Source organism: Panthera onca, chromosome A2, assembly GCF_046562875.1.
Source record: "Panthera onca isolate mPanOnc1 chromosome A2, mPanOnc1 haplotype 2, whole genome shotgun sequence".
Taxonomy (NCBI): domain Eukaryota; kingdom Metazoa; phylum Chordata; class Mammalia; order Carnivora; family Felidae; genus Panthera; species Panthera onca.
The window spans coordinates 3,464,598-3,477,226 of NC_138340.1; the positions used below are offsets into that span (position 1 = coordinate 3,464,598).

The 12,629-nt window shown below is 58.9% G+C and overlaps 1 protein-coding gene across 1 annotated transcript; it reads right to left on the reverse strand.

Moving 5' to 3' along the window:
* Positions 1–112: 112 nt before the first annotated feature.
* MYDGF (myeloid derived growth factor) lies at positions 113–12,550 on the reverse strand. Its single transcript, XM_078443570.2, has 6 exons — positions 12,297–12,550; positions 10,928–10,978; positions 4,875–4,936; positions 3,340–3,421; positions 2,003–2,075; positions 113–600 (listed from the first exon to the last, which is right to left on the reverse strand). The coding sequence occupies exons 1-6, from the start codon at positions 12,468–12,470 to the stop codon at positions 521–523; spliced, it is 522 nt and encodes a 173-aa protein (XP_078299696.1). The 5' UTR covers positions 12,471–12,550; the 3' UTR covers positions 113–520.
* Between the last annotated feature and the right edge of the window lie 79 nt (positions 12,551–12,629).

Sequence of the window (12,629 nt, forward strand, 5' to 3'; positions counted from 1 at the left end):
GTCTCCGGCAAGGCAGGGGCGTGCCGGCACCCGGGCCCTGCCCCGTCCCTGGGCCCCCAGCCCCGAGCGCCCAGACAGGCAGCCCCTACTGCCCGTCGCCAGGTCTGGGTGGTAGCTCTTCGATCGTCTTATTTATTTAAATACGAAAGAACACTTCATTTCCTCCCAGGTAGTCTGGAAGAAGGTCCCCCAGGGAAACTGCAAGAAAGCGGCAGGCTTGGAGGCAGGGCGGCAGGATCGCTCTTCCAGGGAGGGACCTGGAGCCTGGCCGGATCCACAGGGAGGCGCGCACTGGTTTCAGAAAAGCCGGGAGTCCCCCTGGGAGTCCCCCACCGAGTGCCTCAGTCAGTGCCTCTTTCGGTAAGAGACGGGCAGTGGGTCCCAGACCCGTGCTCCACGCTCAGAGGACGTCGACCGACAGTCGCCCCCCCCCCCAGAAGACCAGTAACGCGCCAGCTCTCCCAGGGCCCAGCTCCCTCGGCGGGGATGGGGAAGAGCCACCCTTGCCGGGGGCTCCCGGTCACAGCTCACTGCGGGATGCCTTGGCCACAATCACCAGCTTGGACAGCTCGGCCTTGAACGCCCCGGGCCGGTGGGACACTGCAAGAGAAGAAGCGTTGGGGTGAGACGCTCCGGGCCCTGGGCCAGGCCCGGGCGCCGTCCCCACAGTGGACCCGACACGGAAAGGCCAGGCCTGAAGTCTACTGGCTGAGGGACACAGGGGAGGCTGTCCTGAGGGCAGCAGAAGCCCCTGGAAAGCTCAGCGTGGGAAGAGCCGAGGTCATCCTGTAAAAATGGATGGTGGCCGAGCTGCATCACCTCCCGTTTGCACTGGCAACCCCACCTCCTTTGTCCTTGACCGCTACAGTCCCACACCTCCAAGGACCTGCAGGTAGGACAGGGCTCCTTCCAGACCCAAGGCCCCTCATGCCCCAAACCTCCGCTCACTGCACCGCCCTCCTCCATCCCTATGCCTGGTGACTCCCACAATCACGGGGGTCCTTCACCTTATCTTTGCTGTCCCTCAGGACCCTCAGGGCTCCCCGCCACATGGCCCCACTCCCGTGTCCATCGTCCTAACCGCTCGCCCTCCCCGGAGCCCTGGCTGTGGAGCTTCCCACCCCTCCTCCTGCCCAGCACCCGCCCCGCAGAGCCCAACACGGCTCAGGACACCAGGGGCTCCCCGACCTCAGAGGTAACCCCGCCTCCCCGTGACACACGGGGCAGGCAGCAACCTCGATGCCTCGCGGACACCTTCTGCGTGAAAAGCACAGGAACTCTTCCTCGTCACAGAGCCCGGGACGGCCAGGCTGTGCGGGTGTCACAGGACCCCTTGCTGTGGAGCGACCCCGAGTGTCCCCAAGGGCCACAGGGCTCCGAGCAGACTCTCGCGCCCTCCGTTCTCTAGCAGGGACTGACTGGCCAAGCGTGGCCTGCGCCATGAGCTCAGGGCGGCTTCTACATTTTAAACAACTTTAACAAGAACCGACAGGAAAATGGTATTTTAGGGATAGGCAGTTCACGCTTCTGTGTTCGTACAATAAAGTTTTATTAGAACGCAGCCACGCCTAATCAGTGACCTGTGGCGCCTGACGGATCGCCTTTGCCCTCTCAGAGGCTGTCTGCCCCACGAGGCCGAAAATAACTAGTGGCCCTTTCGGGCAACAGTCCGCAGACGCTGGGCTATAAGCTGGGGCGCTGAGGGGTAGCCTCCCCCCCCCCCGTGTACCTGGGGCCTATCTGCACCAAACATCCCTTGTTTTTTTTTTTTTTTTTTTATTTAAGTGTTTTTTAAAAACTTATTTATTTTGAGAGAGAGGGAGCAGGTGGGGGAGAGGCAAAGAGAGACAGAATCCCAAGCAGACCCCTCGCTGTCCACGCAGAGCTCCACAAGGGGCTCACACCCACAAAGCGGGAGATCATGCCCTGGGCCGGAACCGAGAGCCGCTCGCTTAACCGACTGCGCCCCACCCAGGGGCCCCCAACAATCATCCTTTCATACCTGCTGTTTTGGTCACTTCAAATTCCTCGTTTTTCAGGGGGACGTCGCTTTCTCTTTCAAACGCAGCTTTGGACTGAAAAAGAACCCGTGGAAGCTTTTCTAATCAGGAAAGAACACGATCCGGTCTGCTTCCCAGAGCAGCACAGGCTAAAGCCACCTGCTTTCACCAAAGGGGCGCCTGACGCTTTTCTAAGCACGAAAGAAAATCCAGAGGAGCCGGTGGTTAATCCACTTAAGAGATTGTCAACCGGCTTAAAACGTCACGCCTTTGCTGCAAATCCTCGGAGGAAGGTTATTTCCTTCATTTTTTCCCTTCAGTTAACGTATGGAAAGGACGCAAACACAGCAGCCTCTCGACTGTAATTTTTAAACGTCAGACTTGTGTCTCAAGTCAGCTAAACATGGGTTTTAAAGCAAGACAGGACCCCAGAGAGCAATTCGATCAGCGGCGTGTCTGTCTGCCCCAGTTCTGCAATCAGGCCCTCGAGAGTGGGAAGGTATTTGGTCGGTGTGATCAAAGTCCATCGGGAGCCGACTTTAAGAAAAGGAGATTATCCTCAATGACCCCGGGTGGGCCTTCAGAGCAGGACCGAGGTCCCTGCAGAAGTCCCTACAGTGCCAGCCGCCTCCCCCGCCCCCCCCCCCGCCCCCCTCGAGCCGGCCTGGCCTGCAGGCTTTGCAAGGGCCTTGCCAGTTCCTGGCAACAGATCTCTTCATGCCTGTCCCTCCTGGTTCCCCTTCTTGGACCAATAAAGTGGTTTTCCAACTGTTTCTGACCCAAATGCAGAAGGGGGGACCAGGGGAGGGGCTCTGCAGTGTGGCCGGCCCCTGGTGGGGGCAGTGGGGCTCAGGAGCGTGGCAGAAGGGGCTGCCCGGGCCATGAACGGCAGGTCACGGGAGCCGAGGCACGTGGGGCCCTCCCCCACCCCTGTGAGCACACCGCCTGTGCTGCTGCCCTTGCCGTCCCTGCCCGTGTCCCCAGGGCTGAGCATCCAGGACTTTGAGAGTGGGCCCCTCCCCTCTGGCTTCCTGTTGGCCTGGCCAGCAGCGGGGCACTGGCCAGAGACTGGCAGGTGGTAGGAGAGGGAGGCCAGGTGTCCTGCCCCGCCCACCGGGTCTCTAGGGGTCTCCGGGCCCAGTGCCGTCTCCCTGACACGTCCGGGTCCAGAGTCTGCGAGGCGTCCCGTGTCCTCCCGGGTTACAGAATCTCCCCCTGGGGGCTTGAGGTCTGTCTCCTCACTCCACCCGCCTCCCCACCCCTGCCGGTGGTCTGAAAGGAGCAGTCTGCGATGGCACGAACCGCGGCAGCCACCCCCGCACGCGCGGCCTGTACTCACGTAGGCCATGCCGTACTCGATCTCCGCGCCCCGCACCTCCGCCTTGAACTGCGTGAAGTACAGGTAGGACTTGCCCTGGGGCCTGCGAAAGAGGGGCAGGCAAGAGAGTCAACCTTTCCTCTTTGCTAGAACATTCGTCCGGCTCATTTACTGACAGGTCTGTTTCTCCTTCTGGGCCCCAGCTGTGCTAGGATGGGAAGCCTTATGCTCATTCACTGAATGCTTTGTCATCGGGGGCCAAAGGCATTTCCAGGCATTGTGCTGGGGACCAAGAAATGGCAACATCCCCGGCGGCGAGGAGTACAGGAGTTAACTAGGCAGGGGAGGGAGACAGCTGCCCTGGGCGGAGGGCAAAGGTCCCGGGGAGGGTGCAAATGGGGGCATGCGAAGGACCACAAGGGCAGCACGGCCAGAGCAGCGAGGGGCTGAGAGGGGCCGGCAGCACGTGCCGTGTGAAGAGCCCCCCTGGGGGCGCACCAGGAGGGTAGGTGGGGGGGGGGTCCAGGGGGCCTCCCAGATTCTCTAAGCCCTGGTGGCTGCCAGGGCCTGATCGGTCAGTGTCCGGAACCGGGAGGCCAGCCCAGGTAGGCGTGACCTCTTGCTGAGCGGGTGGCCCTGCGGCCAGCAGGTCCTTGGGCACCTAGAGGGCTGGTGCTCACACCCCCTGGTGCCGGGCGGTGATCTGCAGACAGACGGACGCCCCGGGGCCCCTTGCCCCAGGGACGCTTCTGAGGCCAGGGGGCTGTGGACGGGGTCTCCTCTCAGCAGGGCCTGACTAGGACGCTGGGCTCCTGGCCCCTGGGGCCTCTGCCTGTTGCCAACAGGGGCCAGTGCAGAGCGTGGGGGAGAAGATCCCCGACTCTGCTGGCAGGCACCTGCTGTCCGTAAAGCACCAGGCAGGGGACTGTGAGGTGGCGCCTATGAGCGAATTAAAACACCCCATGTCTTTTCATGGCTGTTGCTGCCACAACCCAAGTATCTCCTGTCTGTGGATCTGTCCCCCTGTGCTCACCCCAGCCCCCTGAGGGGGGCACCCCGGCCCGGACTTCCGTGTCTCCCCCAAAGGGCCTGCACTGTGCCAGACCCACAACCAGTGCTTGAGAAGTCGGTTCCAGGCCACAGGGCCCAGGGGAGCAGGGACATGATGCGACACAGCCCCAGCGCCCTACCCCCCACTGGGCTGAGCACCCCCGTTCCTGTCCCTTCTTGGGCTGTGGCTCGCTCGTGGTGTTCCAGGACTGCAAAGCCTGGGCGGGGGACGGAGGGTAACGATGGGGGGGGAGCCCCACCCCTCCCCTGGGGCTGCTTTCCTCCCCCCTCCCCTCTTGGCCTCAGTGTCAATGCGCTTGCCTGGGGCGCCCTCCCCGCCCCACCGACCCCCCGCACAGTGGCACACCCCCTCTCCGATCTGTACCTGTGTGACGTCTGCCCCCCGCCTGTGCGCCCTCTGGGGTGTAGGACCCTGTCTTCCCAGCACCCCAGGCGAGCACCCACAGCAGACTCAGCGAGGCGCCACCCCGGGACCTCTGACTTACCTCCAGATGGTGCAGGTGAAGTGCTGGTGGTCTTTGCTGGTCCCCAGACTCATCTGCCACTTCTGGGGAGAGAAAGATACAGGTCGGCCCCGGGCCCGCGGCCTCCCTGCTCACGGCACACTCTGTGGGTTTCGGGTTCAGCTCTGGTTCTGCAAAGTGAGCGAACCTTCCCTGGGCCAGCCGGCTGGAGCCTGGCTCAGGGGCGGTGAGGCCATAACGGTGGGGACGTGCCCTCACACGTTCGTCCAAACCCACAGGAGCGGGACCAAGCGTGAACCCCAGTGTCCGCTACGGGCCGGGACTCACGATGACGCGGGAGGGCGGGTTCGGCGACTCTAACAGATGTCCCCTCTGGTGGCGGCCGTCATTGACAGGGGAGGCCGTGCATGGGGGGCCTGGGGGAGGGGTGGTTATCAAAATCTGTGCCTTCTGCCCACTTTGGCTGTGAATCTGAAACTTCCCTGAAAAATAAAGCCTATCAAGAAAACTAAAAGGCAACAGAGTATATTCATGCTCGTTGAATGACCACAACGTCCTCAGCGCAAATGCCAAGACTGTGATACTCATGGTTACGCAGAGGACGTGGGTGGGGCCTGGACAATGGAAGGCACCAGAAAGCTTTTTTATGTGTTTTTCTTTTTCAATGACGTGGAGGTGTTAGCTTTCTAGAAATCCACTTAAAGGGGCGCCTGGGTGGCTCCGTCGGTTGAGTGGCCGACTTCGGCTCAGGTCTCGATCTCGAGGTCCGTGAGTTCGAGCCCCGCGGTCAGCACAGAGCCTGCCGCCTCCTTCGGATTCTGTGTCTCCCTCTCTCTCTGCCCCTCTTCTGTCTCTGTCTCTCAAAAATAAACGCTAAAAAAAATTTTCTTTTAAATCAAAAACGTTGTGATTCCCAAATACACCGCTACCAGTTTCTTCTGGATTTCACGGCCCCTGAAAACCCGGCGAATGGAAACAGACAACCATGGCCGGTTCTGGGCTGCCTGCGGCATCTGTGGATTTTGCTAGTAAAATGCGAGTTTACAGTCCCCTCCCGGGACTAATAATACACACCGAGTACTGGCATTCCTGATTTAAAGTTAGAGCGTCTTCATTAAGGAGAGCAAGGCCGTGTTTAGGTTAATTATAATGGGAGTAAATGGTCATCTAGATGCCGCTTGCCTGCAGCGTGGAGGTGGGGACCGATTATTCTGGCGGGACGGCTGCAGGCCATACCCGCAGACTCAGATTTTTTTTCCTCCCTGTTTAAAATTAGCACCTGTCCAGGGGCGCCCGGGTGGCTCGGTCGGTTGCGCGCCTGACTCTTGATTTAGGTTCAGGTCAAGATCCCAGGGTTGTGGGATTGAGCCCCGCACTGGGTTCCGCACTGAACATGCAGCCTGCTTAAGGTTCTCCCTCTCTTCCTCTCCCACTGTGCCCTTCCCCTGATCATGCCCTCACTCTGTCTAAAATTAATTAAAAACTGAAAAAAACTTTTAAAAGCACCTGTCCATGGCCCCAAGGCCTCTGAGCACCTGGAAATGGTTTTATGCTGTGAGACAGAGGTTTGCCACGGCTCTGAAAAGGTTCTTGAAAATGAGGCAAACATTTATTATTATTATTTTTTTAATGTTTATTTATTTTTGAGACAGAGAGAGACAGAGCATGAACGGGGGAGGGCCAGAGAGAGAGGGAGACACAGAATCGGAAACAGGCTCCAGGCTCCGAGCCATCAGCCCAGAGCCTGACGCGGGGCTCGAACTCACGGACCGCGAGATCGTGACCTGAGCCGAAGTCGGACGCTCAACCGACTGAGCCACCCAGGCGCCCCTCCATAATGTTTTGACACTCCTTTATTTAAAAAAAAAATTTTTTTTATGTTTATTTTAGAGAGAGAGAGAGAGCATGAGCAGTGAGGGGTCAGAGAGAGAGGGAGACACAGAATCGGAAGCAGGCTCCAGGCTCCGAGCCATCAGCCCAGAGCCCGACGCGGGGCTCGAACTCACGGACGCGAGATCGTGACCTGAGCTGAAGTCGGACGCTTAACCGACTGAGCCACCCAGGCGCCCCGAGGCAAACATTTAAACATGGTTTGAAGGGGCGCCTGGGTGGCGCAGTCGGTTAAGCGTCCGACTTCAGCCAGGTCACGATCTCGCGGTCCGTGAGTTCGAGCCCCGCGTCAGGCTCTGGGCTGATGGCTCGGAGCCTGGAGCCTGTTTCGGATTCTGTGTCTCCCTCTCTCTCTGCCCCTCCCCCGTTCATGCTCTGTCTCTCTCTGTCCCAAAAATAAATAAAAAACGTTGAAAAAAAAAATTAAAAAAAAAAACAAAACATGGTTTGAAAAACTGAACGCCAACCCAATTTAAAACCAAGAGCTTCTAAGCAGCAGGGTCAACTGTGAGTGACCTTGTGGTTACATGAACTTGGCTGTGGTCTCGTGGCTGACACGGTGGGCAGCTGGTAAGGCTCCGGCTCTGGCGTCAGACGCCCGTGAGTGTGTGTTCTGGGACAGCCTGGGCCCCTGGGACCTTGTCTGTGCAGCTAGGGGAACCGGGCACAGAAGTGGCTGGGTGTGACAGAGGACGCCTAAGTGGCAGCTGCTAGCACATTTTATTAGGACACACACGACAGATGGGACACGACAGAGCCCAACGCCTCCAGTTGTGTGTCCCCCCACCCCATCAAGGTACAGACCAGTTCTGTCTCCCCGAATTCCCCGGCCCCTTCCCTCTGCACTTAACCCCTCCCCGCGAAATCCTGGTAACCGCGGACCTCATCTCCCGTCTCAGAGCTGGGCCTTTACAAAACCGTCCTCCGAGAGGAATCGGGCAGTAGGCAGGTCTTGTGTATGTTTCCACTCAGCACGCGGCCCCGGACGCTCACCCACGCTGCTGCGGGCGACCACAGGTCACTTGTTCAGTGGCTTCGTTGGGCAATATTTCCGTACCGGACCTTTCGCTTTTCTAAAGCAAACAAGTCTGTGTTTTCCAGCACGTTCCCAGGTGTGCATCCCATCACCACGACCTAGTTCCGGAACATTCCGCCTCCCCGGAAAAGAACCCCATCTCCCTCGGCAGTCACCCCTCCCCCGCGCGCGCACGTTGCCTGTTCTGGACGTTTCACATAAGTCGAATCATATACTCTGGGGCCTCTCGTGTCTGGTTCCTTCCCTGGGCGGCGTGTGTTCAGGGTCCGTCACGGGGCAGCGGGTGTGGGCGCCTCCTCACTGCTGTCCGCGGGTTAGGGTTAGGACACTCGGGCTGTTTCCCTCGTTGGCCATTCTGAATCCCGCTGCTGGGACGGTCGTGCACGTTACCAGCGGGCAGACCCCTAGCAGTGGAAGTGCCGGGCTACAGGGCAAGCGTACGTTTGACTTGGTAAGAAATGGCCACTCTGCATCCCCACCGGCCACGGCCAAGCGCTCCAGCTGCCGGGCCTCCTGGCGGGCACGGAGAGATGAGGAGCCACCGAGCGCCCCGTCGGGCTCCCACAGCGCCACCCGCCCCGGCAGCCGGCTACCTGTGATCTCGGTCACAGTTCCAGACGGGTGCTCCTGGAACGAGTCCGCACCACAGCGCACCTGCTTTTCTTAGGTGGTTTCCTCCAGGATGAGCCTGGATGAACGAAATCCTCCTCCAAGATGAACGAAAGCAGCCCAGTGCTGGAATTCCAGTTTGTGACGCAACGGCTACTTCAAGACAAGGCTGCAGCCTACAGTCACCCCAGCCGGCGCGACTGAACTTGGCTCTCCCTCCCCCAGTGCTGTAGCTCTGAGAGTTTCGTCGGTGGCGGGTGTGCGTGTGTGTGTGTGTGTGTGTGTGCGCTCTTTTCCAAGTTGCTGGTGTTTCCTGCACAGAGCAGTGGTTAGGGGTGTATGCCCTGGGGACCTCGGTCACTTCCCAGCTGGGGGACCCCGGGCCTCTGTGTCCTCGTGTGTGAAACTAGGTCATGGCAGAACAGTATGGCCGCCTGGGGCCGTGGAGAGGAAGAAATGAGACGTGTGCACGGCTCAGCACAGCGCATGGCACCCGATAAACGGCCACAGTAGGGCGACACAATGCCACAGACTGTTCTGGAAGGAGAGCAGGCTTTCCCCAAAGTCCGGTCGATTGGGAGCAAAGCACAATCAGGGATACAGGGAGATGCTGTTTACTGGTTTTTACAGGGACGATGAATTCTTCCCTTTTTCTTCTAATTCTAACGATTTTGAGAAAGTCTGTTTGCGCCTCTTCCCGAACCCTTGAAGCTCTCCCTCCTGAATAAACCAGTACCTCATTCTCGGAGTTCTTCTTTGTACTGGTGCGTCCGTTCCTGGCTGTTTCGTAGTCTGTGGCCGCGGGCATTATTTCCTGGGGCTGCCGTAACGAAGTATCACAAACCTCCTCCCTTACAGCCGCCACGCTGTATTCCCTCCCAGGTCTGGAGGCCAGAAGTCCAAACCAAGGTGTCGCCGCCAGGCTGCCACGGAAGGCAAACAAAATGACCCTGACAGAGGCTCCCGGGGACAGAGCCGCACCTCACGTGCCTCTTCGCATCCAGACTTTTGTTCACTGTGTGGCATTATAGGGGGAAACCTGCCATCATTAGTGAACTGGAGTATGTTCTTTTATGGGTGACGCAAGAACAGTTCAAAGGCTCTAGGGAAGGATCCTTCCCGCCTCTTCTGGTTTCTGGTGGCTCCAGGTGTCCCTTGGCTTGTGGCCGCGTCCCTCCATCTCTGCCCCTGTCTTTACTTGGCCTTTTCCTCTGAGTGTCTTCTCCTCTTCTATCAAATCTCCCCGGAGTGTCTCTTGTAAGAGTTATTGTCATTGGATTCAGGGTCCACTGGGATCACCCAGCACGATCTCCTCGTTGCACAGTCCTTAACTTATGCCTGCAGATATATATTTTTTTTCTTCTAAATAAGGTTAGGGGCGCCTGGGTGGCTCAGTCGGTTAAGCGTCCGACTTTGGCTCAGGTCATGATCTCACCGTTCGTGGGTTCGTGCCCCGCGTCGGGCTGGGTGCTGACGGCTCGGAGCCTGGAGCCTGCTTCGGATCCTGTGCCTCCCTCTCCCTCCGCCCCTCCCCTGCTCACATTCTGTCTCTGTCCATCTTTCAAAAGTAAAATACACGTTAAAAAAACCAATGAAAATAAATACGTAAGTAAGGTTAAAGTCACAGGTTCCAGGGATTAGGAAGCGACCGTGGCTTCTGGGGGAGCACCGTTCAGCTCACTACCCTTGTGTGACCCCAAGTACACTGCCCCCTAAGCAGCTCTCGGTCCCCGACACAAGCCGGGTATGGTGGGCCCTACTCCGCGTCTCCCAAGACCGGACACAAGGTGTCAGCGAAATGTACTCCCACCTGAGGCTTGGACTCCCCTTCCAACTCTTGCCAACGTGCTTGGGGCAGAGCTCAGTTCCTGCGGCTGGAAGACTGACACCCGGCCGCCAGCCAGGAGTTGCCATCCGCTCCCAGAGGCCATCTGCGCTCCTTGCCTCGCGCTCCCCCCCCGCAGCCAGCAAGGGTGAATCACATCCTTCTTATGTTTCGAATCTTATTTCCTCTCCGGCCACCGGCCGCCGGAGAAAACCGCCACCACGAAATGGGGACCTCAGTCGTACGTGGCGAGGAACTGGGCTCCGCCGACAACTCGGAGGAGGCTGGAGATGAGAGCTGGCCGGCTGCCGCCTTGATTTTGGCTTTATGAAGCGCCCGGCCGCGCTGACCACGGCTTCTAACCTTATCAGAACCGGGAGACAGTAAATGGGGGTTGTTTTAAGCTGCTAAATTTATCATGATTGGTCATGCACCACGGAAGGCAAACAAAACGCCCCTGACAGAGGCTCCCGGGGACAGAGCCGCACCTCACGTGCCTCTTCGCATCCAGACTTTTGTTCACTGTGTGGCATTATAGGGGGAAACCTGCCATCGTTAGTGAACTGGAGTATGTTCTTTTATGGGTGACGCAAGAACAGTTCCACGAGTGTGAGTTAATGTGGGTGTGACCCAGCTCTATTGTTCCCTGGAGAGCATTTCTCCACGACAACGGATGCCGCCATACAAAACTACGTGGAATTGGGAACAACTCACCTCGTTGGTCCCTCCTTGAGAAGCGTAGGTGAACGTGCATGTATATTTGTCCTGGAGACAAATTGAAGACGGAAAAAAGTTTGTTAGGAAGCGCTTACGGCGGATGTCCTTCCGAGATCCAAAATCCAGAAGATCTGGCTCTTGGGGCACGTGGGTGGCTCAGTCGGTTGAGCGTCCTACTTTAGCTTGGGTCATGATCTCGCAGTTTGTGAGTTCGAGCCCTGCGTCGGGCTTGCTCCTGCCAGCGCAGAGCCCGTTGTGGATCCCCTGTCCTCCTCTCTCTCTCTCTCTCTCTCTCTCTGCCCCTCCCCCCCAACTCATGCTCTCTCAAAAGTAAATAAACATTTAAAAAATACTAATTCCTAACAAAATAATACTAATAAATAAAATTAAAAAAATAAATAACATCCGGCTTTTGAACATCTGCACTAAGGAAAGGAGGTAGAGCCCGATTCTTGGCTGATGTGCCTGGAGGCCAGCCCCACAGGGCCTCCCAGTGTCTACAGACCTAGAACTCCCCTGCCTGTCTCCCTGCTAGTGAGCTCCTAAGTCAGGACAAATAGCCCACGTGGCTTCTGGGGGAGGGAGAACAGGAAGGGGGAAGTCCCCCACCCCCCAAGCACCCACCCATCTGGGGACTCTGGAAGCAGGGGCACCAGGAGGCCCTTCTCTGCTCTGCTGTGGGCCTCAGACAAGTGAAAACTTTGCTGAGTCTGTTTTCCTCATCTGTGAAACGGTCCTAGCAAATAAAGCACTTGGGGCGACATCTGGCTATGAGGAAGTAGTATGTCGCAGCTAGTGACACCTGTAACAGACAGGGAAAATGAAGATGGGAGGGGAAGGGCTTCTCCAAGGAGCTAGGGGCAGCGCTGGGCTAGCCCCAGCCTTGCTGAGTGACGGCTAAGGAGGGCCTGGCCTCCCACCTCGGTGAAAGGGTTGAAGGACATCCTTCTCCTGGTGCAATGGAGAAGGGGCAACGTCTGTCCACCTCCTCCGCAGTCAGAGCCGCAGCGAGGCTGACCCTCTGCAGGGCCTGGAGGTGAAGAACCCCCCGGCCTCCTCTCCCCCCACTTCTGGGCCGGCTCTGCCCTCCAATGGCCGGGGACTCGGCCGGTCTGGGAGTTAGGGCTGCTTGCCCACGCGAGGCACGCGAGAGGAAACAGGGACCGAGGCTAGTGACCCACCCCCTCCAAGTCGCCAGACCCCAGGAAGTCCCGCTCCGCGTAAATTCAGCCCTATCTCCGGGATGACCGCACCCCCAGAGTCCCTTCCCAAGCCAGGCCCCGCCCCTGACGGTCCAGGCCCCCTTCTCAGGACCCGCCCCCACCGGCGCCACCGCTCAAGCCCCCGGGGCGGCGGCGATACGTACCCCCGGGCCCACGTTCTGGGAGAAAGAGTGCACGACGCCGCCAGGTCGCACGTCGAACGCCACCGTCGTGGGCTCGGACACCGCCTCCCCCGGCCTCAACGCCACAGCCGCCAGGAGCAACGCAGCCCACCAGCTCGCGCCTTCGCCGTTCCTCCTTTTGCTGGGCGCCGCCATGTTGGGATCGGATCCGCAGGGCAGGGTGGCGACGGGACGCGGCAAGGGACACGTGGGGCGACCTCTGGAGGCCACGTCGGCGGCGGCGTGGGCACGTGACCAGGCGCGCCCCGCCCCTTCCCTGGCTCTGGCCGCCATGTTTGGGCGGGGCTTAGGCTT

Bases quoted from the DNA above. Each gene is read 5' to 3' on its own strand.
- MYDGF (XM_078443570.2), bottom strand. From the start codon at position 12,470: ATGGCGGCGCCCAGCAAAAGGAGGAACGGCGAAGGCGCGAGCTGGTGG. The intron at 10,979-12,296 runs GTACGTATCGCC...ATTTGTCTCCAG, and splicing joins CCCAGAACGTGGGCCCGGGG to GACAAATATACATGCACGTT. The intron at 4,937-10,927 runs GTGAGTTGTTCC...TTCTCTCCCCAG, and splicing joins CTCAAGGAGGGACCAACGAG to AAGTGGCAGATGAGTCTGGG.